The 20,004-nt window shown below is 50.1% G+C and overlaps 1 protein-coding gene across 2 annotated transcripts in view; it reads right to left on the bottom strand.

Annotated features, from left to right (window-relative positions):
- Positions 1-20,004, bottom strand: part of LOC147426846 (putative cyclic nucleotide-gated ion channel 20, chloroplastic) — a 114,931-nt gene that overhangs the window by 23,341 nt on the left and 71,586 nt on the right. For both annotated transcript variants that reach the window (XM_086498511.1, XM_086498510.1), the window contains 5 exons: positions 13,171-13,422; positions 12,824-13,093; positions 12,433-12,578; positions 12,264-12,341; positions 12,062-12,194 (listed from right to left, as the gene is read on the bottom strand). In XM_086498511.1, coding sequence (XP_086354637.1) covers positions 12,062-12,194; positions 12,264-12,341; positions 12,433-12,578; positions 12,824-13,093; positions 13,171-13,422 — 879 coding nt within the window. The remainder of the gene's footprint in view (positions 1-12,061; positions 12,195-12,263; positions 12,342-12,432; positions 12,579-12,823; positions 13,094-13,170; positions 13,423-20,004) is intronic.

The following is a 20,004-nucleotide window of genomic DNA, read 5'->3' on the forward strand; positions in this document are numbered from 1 at the left end:
CATTCCCACGCATTAAATGACTTTCCCGACGCATACGGGCACTTTGAAAAACCTGGCGAGAATCTGCAGCACGCTGAATTCTCTGTTTTCAGCCCTGAAAATGCGCCAGATCGCCTGTACAGCGGTCCCCTTGCGTCCCGGAACCTCCTGGGGGTATTAGGGTCCGTTTAGGGCCAAAACCCTAAACCTGCAAAAATACACAGCAGGCTGTAATTTACTGTTTCGGGCTCCGTTTCGCGTGCCGGTCGCATCCGTAGCAAGTCCTCGAGCTCCTGCACCTGTAGGGCTACTTGCCCTTTGAATCGGACGAGATTTCTAGCGTGAAACCTCTCCGAATTCACCTGTACCTGTGGGGGATTAGCCGCTAGCTAATCCAGTACCTATGCAAGAGGCTCTTGCCTCGGCAATCGCGCATGAACCCACACAACTGTACATTGGTCAAATGAAGAGCCCACTAGTGGTGCATAACATACTGCCAAAGGGGAGAGAGAGAGCAGTGCGTAGCGTGCAGGGCATCACTCCTGGCACCGCACTGTGCATAAGAGGGAAAGCAAGCACTCCATAGCTCTTAACCCGCACTGTGCATAAGAGGGAAAGCAAGCACTCCATAGCTCTTAACCTGTGACAAAATCTGAAAATGAGGCTCTCTCTCCTTCAAATTCAGCGCCACTTCTTGTTGCATGAGGAAAGTGCACCACAAGGTGCCACTTGGCACGTTTACAAACATTTTCCCGTTTCGGGGTTCCGCCTAAAAATCTCCCAACCGGTTGCCCAGTTGACTTCACGGCAGAGTAAGAAAATGTTCCCTTTGTCATTCCGGAGGTAATGACGCCAACACATTTTCAGGTCCCAAAATAGCAGTTCCCTAAATTTTAGGAGATGCTGCCATTGTATCTTTCTAGGTCATCTGACCCTCTTTGTACACTGCGGCCACACCCAGAACTGAAATGTAGCCTCTGTAGCAAAGGATTCCACTTTGGCTAGTCAATGACCCCACTTGGCTAACCATAGTCCTTGTCCAACCTTAGTGCTCTCTTGCCCTCAAGCCTGGACTCCCTCTGGACAGTTCCACACTAGCTATGCAATGTAGGGCAGTTAGATTTCCCGAGGGGTGTTTCCAAAAAGTGAAAGTAAATAGATAATAAGAAAGAAATCAACAAAAAGGATAGATAGTAGTCACACGCTGGTGACAGTGTGCAGCAGTAACACCGTCACAGCAAGGAACACTCTGGCTCTGTATGTGTGGCATCTAGACCTGAGACCCCTGCTGAGTAAAGTACTGGAACTGGGGCTGTGGGTAGTGTCCCATGAACTGCTGAGAGGGACCTGCTGGTGCTGCAAAGCCTGCTGGATTCTGGACCTCTATCCCTGGCCCAGTCCATCCATATCCCACAGGAGCCTGGGTAGGCATGTTACCATACATAAGCATTTCTTGAAATCCCTGCACCTGTGCTTTTAGGTCATCAATAATCCTTGACTTTATCTCCAATGCTGGTTGTAGTGCAAAAATCGTTGCATCTCGATTTGCGATGGCACTCTCGACAACTCGCAGAGATCCCTCCATAGCTGCGTATGTGGTGGGGTGACGCTGGTGCGTTGCAGCTAGCTGCTCTGCGCCTAGCTCGATGGTGGCAATAGCAGCTCTGGAGTCCTCAAGTAACTTCTCTGAAAGCTGAAACAGAGAAGTGGAGTCGGTTCTACCTGAAGATCCCTCAGATGCATGTGATGCTGGAGGGCGCACATGTGGCATAGCCGGCGAGCTAGAAGTAGGTACAACTGGTGTAGTAGGTGCCTCTGAGATTGTTGTTGTAGGTAGAGAGAGAGATATGTTGACTGGTGTATGAGTGAAGATGGGAGAAGAAGGAAGAGGATCCTGTATGGGTGAAGTGACCATCCTGTCCTGAGGAGCGGTAGTAGACACTGGCGCCGGCACAGCAGAACCAGGAGTAGAAGTAGACGTGTGACGCTGAAGATGTACCCTAGTCTGCTGGCTCTCAGAAACTGGCAAGGAGAGTAGAGACTTCACTGTATCCTTCACCACTTTCGCCTTGATCTTCTTTTTCTTGGTGACTGTGGGGTCAACCTGCATGCTCACGGATTTCCTTTTCCCTTTCGAGGTTCCATGCTCCTCATCCACTTCATCTGGGTTAATAGGTATGTTTATGACCCAAGCCAAGAGAGGCGCCGCAAAACATTTAAAACTTAACTGCACAGACTGCACTTGGGTCCGAAATCTTTTAGCCCTAGTCTGCAAAGAGCTGAAGAGAATCTGGTGGAATCCACAAGGGATAGTGTGGATTAAACAGTAGAGCCCGTCGCAGTGGGAGAAGGTAGTGAGGTCGTCAGTTTTTTCCTTGTCTTCTTTGGCATCTCGAGCCAGAAAGTAATACCTGAAGATTGCGAGAAGCCGTCTGTTTCGCTCATAATCCGGGTGATCTGAACTCAGTAGCTCTTGACATGCTTGAATTGTCGCATCCTTGGACAGCAAAGAGAAAGTGCGAGTAGTAGGCTTCACAGCTGGAAAGTTGGTCATACCCACGGCATGGCCAAGCCTTGTAGCTGTTAGCTTGTGGCCCCGGACCTTTGGAAAGTCTTTCAACACTTGATGTATCATCTCTGCTTGAACCGTATCAGGTGAATCTGCATCAGCCAATGCTGTGAGACCCGAAGTCCGTAGCTGAGCAGTCGAAAGCACCTCACTGAGAGATGGTCGAGGCTGCTGCATATGAAAATTTAATGAGAATGCTGTGCGATTTTTCGAAGAAGCAGGCCTCTTGATTTCATGAGTGATGATCGGCTGCTTTCCTTTCTTCTGAGCCACTTTTGAATGTTCCTCCTGATCACTGGAAGCACCTGACTCGGAATTTACATTTGAATCGTCAGATGCTGCTGCTGAGTCTGCTTTGTAGCTCTCATCACTTGGGTCACTGGAGGTAAAGTCATCTATGCCATGGCTGCTGCTTGCAGATACTTCCTCTGCTTCGCTCTCTGATTCTGTAACCAGAGCTTTCCTCTTCTTCAACTCTACCTTTCTCTTGCTACTTCCTACCATGGTGAGGTCCGGGTGGATGAAAAAACAGTGAGCAGATTAGTAGACCAGGTGATGGAAAAGCACCACGGATCAGTCAGATGTAGACCAAGGCGGAGTATAGAAACTTTGGGACGAAAAACGCTAGTAGTGGTGATGGTAGGGAGCTGCTCAGGTAGGGGACGAGGGTACTAGAAAAGCCAGTGGTAGGGATGATTTGGGATTGGGCACGATTTGGGATAGGGCTAGGCAGAGCCGCTGGACAGAAGGTGAGCTGGGGCGAATTTAATAAGGTTGGGGCGAATTTGAGGCTGGGCGAATAATCTTGGGTTGGGGCGAATGCAATAGGGTAGGGGCGAGTAAGTGAGTCTGGGGCGAATTTAATAAGGCTGGGGCGAATTTAGAGGGAACTGGGTAGGGGCGAATCCAATAGGGCTGGGGCGAATTGAGTGGGAACTGGGTAGGGGCGAATTGAAGTGGGTAGGGGCGAGTTGAAGGGTATGCCTAGGCAAGGTGGGTTGAGGCAAGTTTTACAAGGTAGGGGCGATGGCAGAAACTCAGGCACAAGTTAGAAACTCACGCAAAAGTTAGGGGCTAGGGCAGAAACTCAGGCAAAAGTGGGTGGAGGCGAGGGACGTTAAGATTATCAGATGCACTCTTACGTATAGAACTCTCTCAGAGAGTTAGAGAGTTAGCCAAGAGAACTCAAAATCATATGCTTCCATAGATTTAAGGAGTTTTACTTAAAAATCAGCCCAATAGAACTCAAAGATTGGTCTGACCGATTGTTGAACTTAGGGAAAGTGAATGTTCCTACTCAGAACAGAGCTGATAATATTCCAAAAGAACAACCTTATCAAAGAAAAGAGTGGAGATGGGATTGCCTCTATTGAAGAACTCACAAGGAAGAGAGAGACTGATACAGAGAAGCAAAGATGCTGAGAGTGGAGACGAGACAGTTGGATAACCGTGGATTGGAAAGAGTGGAGAGATTTCCGTGTTAAAATAAATCAAAAGACACGCTGAATCCTAGGGCAAAATCAAGTGACTTGTTGAATGAAATGAGAGCAGATCCGAGATCCTTACTGGGAGTACAGTCGAGATGAGAAAAAGGGAATTAGAAGATCAGAGAGAGGATTTGAATTTTGCTTACATCTGAGATGGGATAGAGAAGACTCGGTGGCAGTTGGAAAATAGTAGGAAAACAGGAATCATGAAGAGGAACAATAATAAGGCTACTGATGAAGGGATAATACCACCATATTCAATGAAGTATACTATCACCAGGGCCAGTGATGATGGCAAGTCAGCTCTAGTGATGGTAAATCTTTAGTCTGGATCCATTTACCAACGGTAGGGACCTTCTAGAGTGACTAACTGGACTGCCCCCTGTGGTAAAATCTCTTCCACCACGTAGGGTCCTTGCCAAGCTGGAACCAGCTTCTTTGCTTTTTTCAAATATTTTGCCTGATAGAGTAGCACCAGTGTGCCTTGCGTTATTTTCGGTTTTCGGAGGTGGCCATCATGCCACGCTTTGCGACGAAGTTGCTCCGCTTGCAGAGCATCTGAAAATAAACGACGGCTTTCATCCAATAAGGTGAGACGGGATATAGAAGCAGATTCCATGCCCTAACTTGCACGCAGACTGCCCACCCTAGGGGATCCGGAGTTGAACTCAAATGGAGCTATGGCTTCCAAACCGAAAGCAAGTTGAAAAGGCGTGTGATTCGTTGTCGCTTTGAAAGATGTGCGGTATGCCCAAAGAGTGCCGTGCACAGCCTGAGCCCACGATGCTGGATGGAGATGACATGCTTTCCGCAGGAGGGCGATCAGAACCTTGTTGGTCCTCTCGGCCTGCCCATTGGCTCTAGGGTAATAAGAGCACGACTTGCGATGAAAAATCTTGTAATTGGCCAGCAAAGTTGAGATCATGTCATTGACAAAATGACTGCCCCTATCACTGGTGATCTCTAAGGGACATCCAAATCTACATAAAATATTTTCATATAAAAATTTGGCTACTGTATTGCCAGTGCAATCTACTGTCGCTAATACCTCTGCCCACTTTGTTGCATAGTCTGTAGCCACTAGCAGATATTTGCGATTACATGGTTGAGCCGGGGGATATATTGGACCCACAAAGTCCAAGCCCCATCTCTCAAAAGGTAGCCACGCCATCGAGACCTGCAGAGGACGGTTGGATTGCTTACTTGGCTTCGGCCCACAGCGCTGGCACACATCACAAACCTTAGAATATGCTATTGCATCCTTAAAAACGTAGGGCCACCATAGACCACTTTGTAGAATCTTCTGGGCGGTGATGTGACCAGGGTAATGGCCACCAGTGGGACCATTGTGGGCATCCTCCTGAATATGCTCCACCTCATGAGGCGAGACACAACGCTTCAGAACACCATCTCGTCCCGATTTGTAGAGCTGGCCCCCAATCAGAGTGAAAGGCCTTGACTTCAACAGCAATCTCCTCTTCTGCAATGGAGATGCCTTCTCTGGGTACAGCCCAGTAGATAGAAAATGAAGACCTCGTTGTACCATTCTCGTGTTGTATCTATTTTAAAAAGACTGCTATCTGGAAAGTCACCGCAATCCCGGTAGCTTCTTCACCTGTGTGAATGCGAGAGAGGTGGTCAGCCATTACATGATGCTTACCAGGACGAAGTACCACTTCAAAATCAAACTCTTGGAATAGGAGGAGCCATCGCCATACTCGACCTGCGACCTGTGGCTTATTAAGCAAAGAGCGCAAGGCATGGTGATCAGTAATAATTGTAAAGTGGACCCCTACCAAATAGTGACAAAATTTTTGTAGAGCATACACTATAGCCAAACCTTCCCTCTCTGTGGCGCTATAGTTGCGCTCTGCTTTGGTGAGCAGGCGACTTGCATAATGTACAGCGCGATCCAAGTTGAACTCTTTGCTAGGCTGAGTCAGCACAGCATCCACAGCCAACAGACTGGCATCTGTATGCACATGAAAAGGTAGGGCCCAATCCGGGGCAACTAGAATAGGCGCTTCAGTGAGGCGTTTTTTGAGGTATGCAAATGCTTCAACCTCGGGTGTTGAGCACTGGAAGGGAACAGCAGCACTGGTGAGCCGGGTCAAGGGTTGAGCCACCTGTGCATACATACGTATAAACCTGCGATGATAGCCGGTGTGGCCCACAAAGCTCTGAACACCTTTGGGATTTATGGGAGGAGGTAACTTCAAGATGGCCACTATCTTCTCTGGGTCAGGTGCTAAACCTTGAGCAGACACCACATGGCCCAACAGTGTGCCCTCGGTGACCAAAAAATGACACTTGTTCGGATTGAGCTTCAACCGTGCCTCTCTGCACCTGAGGAAGACTACAGAGAGCTAAGCAAGATGCTCCTTTAGATTTTCTACTGGGGTCGAACATTGAGCACCCGAGAAGGTGGAAAAGTCGTCCATGAATATGCGAAGGTGATCAGTAAGGAGAGGACAAAAAATGAGATATACTATGCGATTGAAAGAAGGCGGTGCATTTTTAAGCCCAAAAGACATTCTACTGTAGATGAAAATACCCCAGGGAGTCACAAAAGCTGTTTTGACTTGGTCGTCAAGATGTATTCCTAACTGATTGTAGCCGCTGAACCCGTCCATAAAACTATACAGTACATGGCCAGCAACATCTTCGAGGACTCTCTCAGTGAAAGGGGTCGGAAATCCATCCGGGATTGTGACCTTATTCAGAGCCCGGTAGTCGACGCAAACTCGAATTTTGTTGGACTGCGTCTTTGGGGCAATAACCATAGGGGACAACCATTCTGAGTGCTCTACTGGTACAATAATACCTGCTTCTTGCATTTTTTCCAACTCGATTTTGATTGCTTCTACATACTTGGGATTCAGTTTGTAAGCCCATCCTCTGACCGGCTTAGCCTCCTCAACCAGAGGAATTGTGTGGACTCCTAGCTTTGCTGGGATTCCTTCCAAATCGTGGTAAGACCAGGCAAACACATCCTTGAAAGAACGCATGAAAGAGATTACTAGGTCGAGTAGAGCGGGGTGATCCCATAACCAAGCGGCTAACAAGATGGGCTGATGGTTGTCAGGGCCGCCTAGGTTGACCTCTTTGAATGGGTCATGCGGTGCAGTGGGTGAGGCTGCGTCAGGGAGAGAAGACCGTGCCTCCTCTGTGAGCTTCTGGACATTATGAGATGGCGTCTGATCAATGTTGAAATCAGCATACTCTTCCTGCAACCATCCTGATGGAAGCTCTGCGAATGGTAAATCCTCAGATACCTCAAAGTGCTCCGGCATGGGTGGAGAGTCAGATGGAGTGGAGGCTAAGGAAGGAGCCGGGGTGTTGGCCATCTCTTGCAAGGGAGACTTTTTCCCCCTTCTATGGTGGGTTATAGGCTCACCCAGGCCGACGGTTTCCATCAAGGGACCCTCTGAAGGATGGTCACCAAAGACCGGTCCACTTGGTTCTGGAGCACTTGGCTGACTGGGATTACTGGCTTCAGGTGTAGCTTCAGGTGTAGGATCAGGGGAAGAGAGTGAATCTGTTGGCAAGGGTTGAAGAGAGACTGCATAGCATGGCATCGAAGAGGTAGCTTCTAACCACTGCAGTAAGTCTTCATCGGACCCATCAGGAGGGACCGGTTGCTCCAAGTCAGGGTTGGACTCTACTGACAAAGAGCTATGCTGAACGACCGGATCCATACCTCCTTCAACACGAATTTGTTGCATTGGAGAGCCAGGAGTATGTATCCACATGGTGTCGTTTCCCCAGTCGTGAAGTGCTTTCGTATGTCGCAACCATGGCCTACCAATCAGCAAGGGATAACCTCCCTCTACCTGGGAAGATTAACTACCACAAAATGCAAGTTAAAAGTGAAATCTTGTACCTTCAGAGGCACCTTGTCGACTATGCCCATTGGGTAGACTGTTCTCTGATCGGCCAATGTAACAGTGAAAGGAGTAGGTCGGGTAGGCTGTAGACCTAAGGCCATCATAGTGAATTCGGGCATCAAATTGATTCCAGATCCACCATCAACGATGACGCCGGATAGCTAGTGCCCAAGAATAGATCCAGTGAGACGAGGACTTTTATAATCGGTGAGGGGAGCAGTTGGATAGGAAATCAAATAAGACTCTGAGGGCTGTACAGGGAGGTGCCCGCCACTAGGCCCAACCCCCAGGTACAGAGACTGAATGACTGACAGAGTGTCACTTCTGAGTGTTGCGTCGAGCCTTAGCATGTCGTATAGTGACACCTACTGAAAAGTATTTTTCAAGATGGCTTCTGCTGTGGGCTTGGCGCCTTCGAACTGGGCTCCCTTTGGGACCTTAATCTGTTCCAAGTCAGCCACTGCTTCCAAGAAGGCTCCATCAATGTCAGATAACAGGGAAGTTGGTTTGCTCTGAGCAATTTTGAAGGACTCGTCCTTTGGGTCAGGTAGACCAGATTGAGGAAGTGGGGACTGGCGAGGTGGACCTGTGGGCAGACTGAGACCAAGAGCTGCTCTTTGTGCCCGAGTAAGGACACCAGCAGGCTCCTCCACTTGCAGTGGCTTAACCACATGAGTAGCAGGTGATGGTTGAGGCACGGTGTCCACAGTAATCAAGTTTATCTTCGGGAAGGTGAATTCTTGTTGGTTCTGAGTCGAGCCTGAAGACGTGGATGCCCTTTGCGTGGGACAATCCTTACTGTAGTGATCCTTCGAATAGGGCAATTACGACAAGGAGGGGACCCCTCAAGTAAAGGACACTTGCTCTGATAATGCCCATATTCTCCGCATCTGTAGCAGAGTATGGGCCGATTGGAAGGACGAAACAGGGGACAAGGTGGTTGCTGCATGGAGTTGGAGGCTAAAGTGTAGAAGCTCTAAGGGGTTGAGGTGGCATTAGCATTATAAAAACTTTGAGTCAGGAAAGTACTTGACATACCTTGGACAGCAGGTGTATTGAGCAAAGGTGGCATGTAGTTGGGATGGCCATAGTGGGAAACCATGTTGGATGCTAGTGCTAACCCCTGTTGGAGAGTAGGACCAAGACTTGGCTGTATTTTGTGCAATCCCTTTAGATAGTAGCAACCTTATCTTCATGACCCGAATTTTCGCAGAAGTGGCAATAAGAGCGAAGGGGACAGTCCTGTGGAGGGTGTCCTAGAGAGCGGCATGAACTACACCATACCATAGCCTTAGTCTCCTGTTGAGACCTAAGCTCTTCTAACTCTCTTTTAAGTTGATCATAAGCCTCTTGATGTGGAGGCTTCTCCTGTCTGAGAGAGAAGGATCTCTCTTCTTGAAGGGCCCGCTGTAACTTTAGGGCTTCCAGTTCCCTTCTAAAGAAGTCAAGGGGTCTGATGGACTGTCCACGAGTACAGGGGCAGTATCTAACTGAGGAGAGTCAGTGAACTGCATTCTTGCTCCCTCTATTCTAGTAGCAGTAGCAACAAAGTCCTCCAGACTGGCTTCAGGACGGAGGCTTTCTCTGAGCTTTTGTTGAGAAGTCTTAGGCAGAGCCTTCTCTACCCACTTCTTCACCATGAATTCCCTTGGTTGTTGAGGCAGCTTGGCGACCAGGGACTTTGTTCTGGTCATGAGCTCTGCAAATGTCTCCTTGGGCTGGAGCAACAGGTTGGCCAACTCATCTAGAATCTTCTCTTGATAATCCCCTGGTCGGAAAGCTTCACAGAACTGCTATCTTAACATGGTCCAAGTAGTAAAGTGGTTTTCAGCAAACTGACTGTACCATTTATCTGCAAGACCATCCAAGGTGGACGGGAAGAGCACCAGGTATGCGTCTTCTCTGTTGAGGCCACGACCTCTGCAAAGAGAGACAAACCTCCGACCATGGTCGTCTGCATCCTCTGTGGAGAGACCCTTAAAGGTAGGGAACTTGATGTTCACCTTTGCCAAAACACTTGTGAGCTCCTCCATGGCCTCTTGCTCCTGAGTCTGTTGCTCACTAGCTTGCTGTAATAAAATGGGGCAGACCTTACCGGAGAAGGTGACTTGGAGGATGTAGAACCGGTCGAAGGAATGGAGGTAGCCGTATGAGTAGGTATGGGTGATGGGGTTAATATGCTTCTACTGGGCACCAAGGGTTGACGCCGTCTGTGGTAGTACTTCAGAGGACTTAGTAGTGCACTTTGACGCTCCAATGACCTTGTATGTGTCATGCAGTAACTGCCAACCCCACCAAGCTTTGGGCAAGAAGACCTTCACTTGGGCAAGACGACCTTCACTTGGCTGAACATTGGTCTAGACTCTACTAGACCAGGGCAAGTGACTAGACCACCTGGCCTGGACCAGGACGAGGAAGGACTAGACCAGGGACGAGGAGGACTAGACCAGGACGAGGACTGGGTGGACCAGGGCGAGAGAGGACCAGACCAGCAAGGCGAGAGACTAGACCAGCTAGATTAAGCTGTCAAGGGTGAAACTGGACCAGACCAACCAGCTGCAAAGGCGAAGCGAAGAAACCAGCTACTCAACAAAGTGAGACTTCAGTTGAGGTCCCACCGTGATCGCCAAAATGATCGTCTGAAGTAAGCTCGAGCTGCTCGGATGCCGAGCCGGCTCATCAAAATTACCTTGGCCGTCATCTCTGGAGTCTAGAACTCTATCTGGTAGTACCCTCTCCCAAGAATCTGGACATCGGTGATCTTACTCACATCGGAGAGAAGGCGGGCTTGAAGTAGATCCCGATCCTCGCCCCGACTGAGCCGAGTGCCAATAATCTTGCAGATAACTAAAGTGGCTTGTAAGCGTTCCACTTCGGCCATCGAGCTCGCTTGCTCTTCTGGCGACAAAGCAAGTCGAAGGGTCGGCTCCACGGTGTCGGGCGACGGGGCTTCTGTAGAGTCCCTCTGAGGTGGAGCAGAGGCCGCCATTCTGTGTCTTCTGCTGAAAAGAGAAGGGCATTGGCATCAAGGCGATTACCAGCAGGCTGAAAGAAAACAACCTACAGGCAGGAAAGGGGAATGGAAGCCGGGGAGTGAGGAGGAGGGCTGAGTGCAGGGGGCGGGCTGGGGCAGCGAGCGAGGGCGTGCAACAGGGGCAGGGGGCAGCGCGCAGGATGGAGCAGGTGCAAGGGGAGAGGAAGCGAGGGGGGGGGGGGGGGGGGGGGAAGCTTGTCAATCCATCCCCTAACCAAGCATCTCTACAGTTCTTGCCTCAATCTACCACAGTATTGCACAAAGTGGGATCAACCAAGTCCCCCACACACTCATGAGACAAACCTCATGGAAAACCTGAAAAAACTAAGAATGCTACACCAGAAAATTGTGCAATCTTTGCAAACATATTGGACAGCAAGTCATTCAAGTCCAAGCAAATGAGAGGCTGTAATAATTCTACAAAACAGACTTGCTACCAAACAAAAGCCCATGTCCCACCGGCAATGTGCCATGCCTCTGGCCAAGTGTCCTCATAAATAAATACATAGAACGGACTATGGACATCCACAATCAGCCGGATGGCAATGTGCTGCAATCCTATGCCATGTTCTCATCATACCCAGAACTTTTGGCACACCAAGGTCACTGGAGCGATCCGAGGACTCCAAGGGCAGGCAATTCCCGGTCTGCTGCTTTATGTTCCAATCTTGACACCGCACATTTGAAAGGAGAAGTCCCCCAGAGGAGTCCAAACTTCAAAGCCTCATCTCCCTTGGCTGAACAGGAGTGCATGAACTTGGAAACAAGCGCCTGTACTACCTGCATCTATGTCACCAAGATATAGCGTGAAAGCCTAAGCAAAGCAAAGTCCCCTACAGCCAGCATCAAATAGACTAATCCTCTAGGAAATGCTGAGAGGGGAGAGATCAAAAAGCCGCATAGAAGGGGGAGCAAGTCAGAAAAATAGAAGAGGGTGGGGCAGGGGGCAACAAGGAGGAGAAGCCTGCACAAGAGAGAAGGGGTGGATAACAGGGGAAAAGAAAGGAAGGAAGGAAGGAAGAGGAGGGGGGGGGGGGGGGGGGGGGGGGGGTGTTGATGGTTTGGCAAAAGATATTTTGAGATCACAGAAATATAATGACCTTACTTTTTTGACATATTCCAAGGCCAATTCACGCCTAATCTCCTTGTGGAGATCTTCAGGCAAACCTCCAAGTAATTGATCTTCATCCACACCCCTTGAAGTTGCCCATTTATATCGCTCAGCCTGCCGCACTTTCCTGAAATTTTCAGGGGGAAACACTAAGACAACCAAGCAAAACTCATGTTCACTTATGTAGAGTACTCACCTTCGGAGGTCGGGAGCAAGATTACGTCGCTTCATCCACAGTTCAACATCATACCTCCGGAGTTGCATATCCATTTGTCTGCAAGTCCAGCCTTGAATGTCAAAAAGACACATTCATATGCAAGTGCATCTAGAGTTCATATAAAGAAAAATAGGCCTTTGAATAATACCTTCGGCCAAGGGATTGCAAAAAATTCTGAACATTTCCAATGAGAAGAGCAAACAATAGCAACCCAAGCCCAATTATTCCCATTGTGAACATAACCTCCCAGACAAATAAGCTCGGAACAAGATTTCCAGCAAATGTGCTTATTTGCTGCAAAAAGTGATCAGCATGTGAAATCTATACCTGTAAATTGCCCACAAATTTGTATATGCGCACTAAAATTCTAGATCCAGTACATAATATCTGGAAGAATGTGCATATGAGCAAACATACAAACCTCTGCACAAATTAGATACATGCAGCATTGTATCAGCAGTAGATGATTAAAGATGATATACAGGAACAAAGGAGCACAAGGACACATCGAGGCAACTTGGCACCCCATGAGTACTTACCAAAAATCCCCAAAACAAGGAATAGAAATATTTGGCAAAAAAATTTGAAGTCATTGTTACTGGAACAGCATTTCCATAGATTCCATAAGCAAAGTCTGTGGTTGGAATTGTTAAACAGCTTGACAGTGCCCTTGACTGGTTCATCCAAAGTCTTTTTTCAGGTGTGGTGGTATTATTTAGATTTCTACCATCCCCACAATCCAGAAAAAGCATTTGGCAGCCTCTCTCACGCTCCTGTTCACATAAGTGCTGCAAGCAGTAATTTACTCTCTGCCAAAAAGAGATCAAATTAGTTGCTAGCCTTCCCCTGAAGGAAGATAACACCAAAAATTTAAAGGTGAACAAACCTGCAAACCAAAGAGGTACCAGCAAGCTCCTACAACATGTCCTGCCAGCAGGTACATAAACAAATTGATGGCAAAATTGGCCCATGCTGTCTCAAAAATAAACCCTATCTGAGAATGACCAGCCACCAGTGGAAAAATACGAACACACCGTGGCACATACTGAAGGAGTAGTGTAACACGAAGAATATTCTTAACAACATTAGCATTTCCATTTCTTCCTTGATAATGAGGCACAACCACCCACAGCATGAGCTGCAAAACCAAGTGACATTTCTGAAGCCTAAAGAGAGCAGTCTAACTAAAATTATCTCACACAATCTTAAAACTAAGCTTCTTGATGCAAAATCATCAAATATCTTTCTTGCTAAAATGTATCTTTCAACACCCAGCTTATGTGGCAGATGTGGTGCAGAGTGAGCCCACTCGAGAATCTTAAACAGAAGAATAAATTTCACCATTAAAAAAATTTCACTCCAACCTAACAAGGCAAGGATGGAAAATTATCCAAACAATGAGAGCATATTGTAGAAAACATCTTGAAGGACATGCTAAAAACTGCAAAAATTTCCAAGCTATAGAAGCAACTAGTTACTGTTGGAATTAGGGTTGCTAGGAAACATAATTAGCTTGGAGAAGATGAAGAAGCTCAAGGCACACAATAGAGAGTGTATTGCTTAGTGCATAATAGAAAGATAAGTTAGCCCTAGAATGATGGACATATATACAATGCACAGGGGGAAAAAGCTCCTAGTGAGGGAAAAAATGCCCCAACGGTCCTAAGTGTGTTCACACACATCACTACCACATGTATGGTGACAAATCCCCCCAGGGAGTGATGCGGTGAACGAGCGCTGGCGCATAGTGTATAAGATGCATGGCGAGAACCTGAACGAGTACGACTAGACATAGGTGCATCCAATTTATTGTCACGCAAAATATGCACCAGCCATTTTGGCATACCTCTAGCCTCCTCATTCTCAGGCTGGTCCATAACATTTTCAGAAACCTCCATAAGCTATACATGTGCCTCATTGGAATTTACATTCAAGTTTCCACCATTAAAAACAGGCAAAAGAGTGTCATAAATGTCATGTGAGCTTACATTACTATCTCTAGTACATGATATCTCGTGCAACCAAGATACATTTCGTTTGCGGATGGTATAACCTGTAACCTTTGCTTTTAATACTGTAACCAACAAAAATGTATTTAACAACTTTATCGTCCAAGTTAAGCGAACTGCGCGCTCGCTGCTGCTAGCACCCCCGCCCCTGCGCCATCGTTGTGCCCCCCCCCCCCCCCCCCCCCCCCCCCCCCCCCCCCCCCCTGCACGCAGCCCTGCCCGCCCTACCCGCTGGCCTCTTGCGCCGCCACCCCCCGCCCACTGCCCTCTCGAGATGCCACCCTCCTGCCTGCCTTATCCGCTACCCTCTTGTGCTGCCACCCGCTGCCTTTTCCAGCGCACACCCCCCCCCCTGGCCGTTCTCTTCGCTCTCCGCCTCTTTCACAAAGATTCCCTGCAATTGGCTCTGGCAGCGCTGTTCTTTGGACAGTGCTTGGTGCGTTCTGTTGCAGAGTATTTTCTCCTTCCGCTTCTCCGCCACAGCAATAGGCACAGATGGAGGCTCCAGCTCCACCACAGAGGGACTCGTCCGAAGTCCCCCTCGCCCGACCCGTTGAGCCCACCATTCGACTTGCTCTTTCACCAACAGAGCAAGCGAGCCTAGCCGCAGAGGTAGAGCGCTTGCAGGCGACTTCTGTCATCTGCAAGATTCTCGGCACCCGACCCAGCAGAGGAGAGCTGCGTGACCTTCTCCAGGCCCGCCTTCTCGCAGAGGTGGGCAAGATCTTGGACGTACAGATACTCGGACGAGGTTACTATCAGATCGAGTTTGAGACCTCCGAGATGGCGTCCAAGGTCATCACCATGAGTCCATTGACCATCCGAGCAGCACGAGCCCACTTTCGACAGCGGAGACTTGGTTTCGACCCTGCTTCGGATGTTCTGGTAGAGGAGGCAGACATCCCCATCTCCATCTGCTTTCCGGGTTTGCGGAGGGAGTACTTACCACTTTTGTCCAGGAAAGGCTCAGCCATTGGGACTGTCCTAGAGACACCTCGCACGGCAGCCTCAGTAGCTACCAAGGCGGCTGGCATTCCCTCAGTTCGCGTTCTCGTTAGCGACACTCACACGCTCCCGACGGTCATTCTTCTGCCTCGGGTGAGTGGGGGTTGGTTTAGACAGAGTGTGGATTATTCGGGCCTCCCGAACCAGTGCTTCATTTGTCGACAGATGGGACATCTTGCGAAGGCCTTTCCACGGAGGAGGCCTCGACCTACACCACAGACTCAGCCCTAGCCTACAAGGGCTGGCCAGCAACCACAGACAGAGACACAGCACACACATGCAGAGCCACCCTCTAAGCCTGGGGCTCCAACGGAGGAGGGATGGCAGCAGGTCCGTGGTCGACGACGGCAGGGGCCACACTGACAGCCTGGCACTCAGAGTGGTCCTTAGGCGCCTACCCAGCAGCAGTGGGTTCCCATGGGGAACTGGTTCGGTTCTCTTGAGCAGGATGAGGTCCCTGCTCCAGCCCCCACCCCAGCTTCACCCTCGATAGCCCCTCCCCCCCAGAGTTCCCCCCCTCCTCATCATCCTCCCCCCCGCCTTCTACTCCCGCCGCCTCTTCCCCCACCCCTCTTCTCCACCTCTTCCCTCTGCTCCTACCCCCCCCCCCCCCTCCCGCTCCAGTTCCACAGTCGACCCAGGGGACAGGGCCTTCTCCGGCTGCTAGGAGATCTCTTGGCAGCGCCTTTGTCACGAGTCGCTTGGCGAGACAGGGACAACCTTTCTTGCGACCCCCTCTACAGGTACAGGCGTCTCCCCTTGCAGCTATCCCTCGTGGTCTGACGAGCATCGACATCCGGCACCGATGGGACTTCTCCGACTACGACTTTACTCGTTTTCTCGACGACCATGAGGCAACCTGCTTCAAGGTCCATGTTCTATTCCTTGCAGCTAGGGGGACAGAGGCCTTGGACTCAACAGTTGGCTTCTCCTTTCCCCTTTGTGGCAGGGACCAGACTGAGTGGACTCTCGACTCAGTGTTGGGATGGTTGCACACACAGGTCCTAGAGTTCTCTCACCACATGGGAGAACTAGGAGTTACAAACATGCTTCAGACTTTGTGGCCATTGGCCAAGTTTGCGGTGACACCTCCAGATACAGCAAGATGTAGACACATTGTGGTTTACTTCTTTGTCGATACACAGTGCTTGCCATGCTATGTACACATTCATGAGGACTCCTGGACAGAGGAGATTGATTTACGTACAGCACGCTCTGCTTGGGCTTGGGCCAGGCACTCGTTGCAGTCACGCCTATCTAGAGGACGCTCGGATGCGGATTACTCCCCATCCAAGCCAGCCTCGAAGATAGCCCGTTTAGCTGTTGCGGGAGCATCTGTTCTCTCTCGCTCCCCATGAGGATCGTCTCATGGAACGTGCAAGGACTTGGTGGGCCCCAGTCTCAGCGTCAGCAGGGCCGACTGCGTCAGGAGCTTCAGCGCTGCCTTGTGGGAGGAGAGATTGATCTCCTTATGCTTCAAGAGCACCATCTGTGTGAGAGCCGCATTAGACGTTGTGGTCAGCTCTTGCATGGACGATATGATACTTTTTGGTTAGCTGCTTTTGGACCTGCTTTTGGACCTGGAGGCATCCAGGGTGGGACTATTGCGGATTATTTGCAGCAAGCCATTGTGGGCAGAGGGATTATTGAGCCAGGCAGGGCTCAGTGGATTACTATGCAGGTTCAAGGTTGCCTTGTGGGCTTCCTGAACATCTATGCGCCCAATGTGGCGAGTGCTCGAGCAGAGTTTTGGTCACGGATAGTTGAGTCTCTGCCGTAGGCAGAACACTGGTGCATAGGGGGGGACTTCAACATGTTCGAGGACCCTTCTGACAGGATAGGTGGTAGCCATGCTACTGTGCATGGAGTTGAGCTGGCAGCTTGGGAGAGGTTTTGTATGACTCTGAGGGTCTCGGATGTTTGGCAGCACTCTAGTTTTGTGAGGCCCCCAGACAGCCTTGCCTTCTCTCGTTCGAACCGCAAAGTGGGAGGAGTGAATCTATCGCGGATAGATCGCTTCTACACTGGTGACCATTTCAGTGACTTGGGAGGGACAGTTGGCATTCTGGCAGGTACTTCCTTCTCGGACCATGCACCAGTGATCCTCACAATGGCAGACAGGCAGAGAAGAGGGAGCACGATGCTTCGCATCCCAGAGAGGGTCTTGCTGGACTCTGCACTCAAAGAGCGAGTAGAGGCTCTCTGGACAGAGAGCTTGGACAGGCAGGATTCTCTTGCTGACAGAGTGGCCTCAGGACTAGCTCAGATTAGTCGTGTCTTTCTCCAGGAGTCTTTGGCTCGCCGGGTTGCAGCGAGAGAGGAGGAGGAGCGTCTCAGACGGGGCATTGCTTCGTTGCAAAGGATGCACGAGCAACATCCAGACAATCCTTGGTTGGAGGAGCAGCTACAACAGGCTCGCCAAGAGCTTGTTAGCAGAGAGGAGCGGCGACATGAAGTTGCTTTCCATCGACAGGCATCTCAGTGGACACGGGTGGGCTACAGAGTGACTAGTGCTTTCTTTGAGGCAATGGGACCTTGGCATTCGCATGCCAAGGTCAGTCAGTTGAGGAGGCCCGACGGGTCAGTTGCTTCAGAGCCCGAGGATATGCGTGCAGTTGCTACTGACTTTAACTGTGAGTTACGGCCTGCAAAGCCTCAGTCAGAGCGTCACGATGCATGCAGGGAGCACGTGTGGGCACAGATGCCTTGCCTTGTGACTGAGGAGATGCGTCAGAGGCTTGAGCTACCACTTCCGCTTGAGGCGTGTTAGGGCCCTCCCCCGTGGTAGTTGTCCAGGTGAGGATGGGTTGACTCCCAGATTTTTCTTAGAGTACTGGGACCTGCTTGGCCCAGATCTCTGTAGTGCTTTTCAGTACATTTTGCACACAAGAGTGATGCCTGCCAGCATGAGTGAGGGCTTGATCTACCTCATTCCTAAGGAGGGTGGCTCCTTGGATGAGATTCGACAGTGGCGCCCCATCAGCATCCTCAACTCAGCCTACAAAATTCTTGCCAAGGCTCTGAGTTTGAGGATTCAGCCACTTCTAGAGAGCCTTATACATGGGACTCGGACAGGTTTTGTCAAGGAACGCAGTATCCTTAACAACATCTTTACTTTTTGGGAGGCTTTTGTCCTAGCGCGGCTCCATGGTGAGGACCTGGTAATTCTTCTTCTCGATTTTGAGAAGGCATACGACAGAGTTGACTGGGACTTTCTAGAGGGCACTTTACGCAGGATGGGCTTTTCAGATGCTTGGACCAGAGGGGTGTCAGCTTTGTACAGATAGACTCACAGTCAGGTACTTTTGGCAGGAGGTAGAGGTGATCGCTTCATGCTCACACGTTCAGTCAGACAGGGCTGTCCTCTTGCCCCCTTCCTCTTTCTGTTCTATGCGGAGGCGATGAGCAGGTTTTTGGTGTCGCAGCACGTTGGTCTACGGGGCTTAGCACTCCCTATTCGGGGAGATGAGCTACTAGACGCTGAGTTTGCCGACAACTCAGCCTTGTACTTAGAAGGCCAGGAGGCAAACCTTCACAGGTGTGAGCAGGCTCTGGAGACCTTCTGTTGTGCATCGGGCGCACTGATCAACTGGAGAAAGACAGTGGCTTTCTCGGTTGGTAGTGCTCCTGTGCCCGATTGGATGCCAGGAGAGGGTTTTAGGTAAATTCCCCCAAGGACTGCAGTTCGGTACTTGGGCTGTCACGTTGGTTTGGACTTGTCTCCCAAGCAGCAGATTGCTCCCCTCCTCCTGTCTATCAGGAGGAAGTTGTTACACTGGAGCTCAGCACGACTTTCTTTGGCTAGCAGAGTAGTAGTGGCCAACCAGGTGTTGTTGGCGACTATGTGATACATCACTTCTTGCTAGATCTTCTCGAGTTCTTGAATCAGCCAGGTAGAGAGGCTAATAAGGAACTTCCTTTGGTCAGGACGTGACACTCAGATAGCCCGAGCCAAAGTGGCTTGGCAGGTCATCACTCTTCCTTGTTCACAGGGAGGGCTTGGGATCATTGACCCAACACAGCAGAACAGAGCCCTTCTTGGGAAGTTCATAGTCAGAGGACTTCTTCCAGGTGAGGAGCCCTGGAAGGATTTCTTGCTACAGCAGCTTCGTGCTAGGGTGCCTCAGGCTGGAGGCCCCTGGCGACCTTCGACCAGATGGATCTTCACAGAAATGCACAGAGTTGGTTTGAGTAGTAGACTGGAGGACCGTTTCGCTGAGAGTTTTCTTCGATCTTGGGAGCTCTTGCGGCGAGGCTTGGAGCAGCGACAGCCTACTTGCACGGAGGAGCACCTACAGCAGCCCCTTGTTTGGAACCCCATGGTTAGCACTCAGAGAGGCCACTTGGTTGGTAGTCGGCCTCATGTTTCCTGGGGTCCCATGGCAGTGGGTCCAACGTGCTCTTTAGGTGACTGGTTAGAGTTTTCAGGCTTGTCAAAGGAGGTGCAAGGTCAGGGCATGAGAGGGGTGCAGAGCATGTGCCAGGACATCTCAGAGGCAGTTCCAGCTGAGTGGCTCACGCCTCTCGAGCCAGTAGCACCCAGGTTGTAGCCTGCTACAGTGTCACTTTCACTTTCATATGACAGTAGTTTACAGTTGGGGGGCTTTGGTCAGTTGGTCTTTGGTCTAGTCGGTTCACACTTGGGCAGACACGTGGCAGGGTGGTCTAGTGGACATCGTGGCCAAGTCACCACCGCCACCCAGTGG

The sequence above is a fragment of the Adiantum capillus-veneris genome, chromosome 24 (assembly GCF_014529385.1).
Source record: "Adiantum capillus-veneris isolate H3 chromosome 24, ASM1452938v2, whole genome shotgun sequence".
Lineage (NCBI taxonomy): Eukaryota > Viridiplantae > Streptophyta > Polypodiopsida > Polypodiales > Pteridaceae > Adiantum > Adiantum capillus-veneris.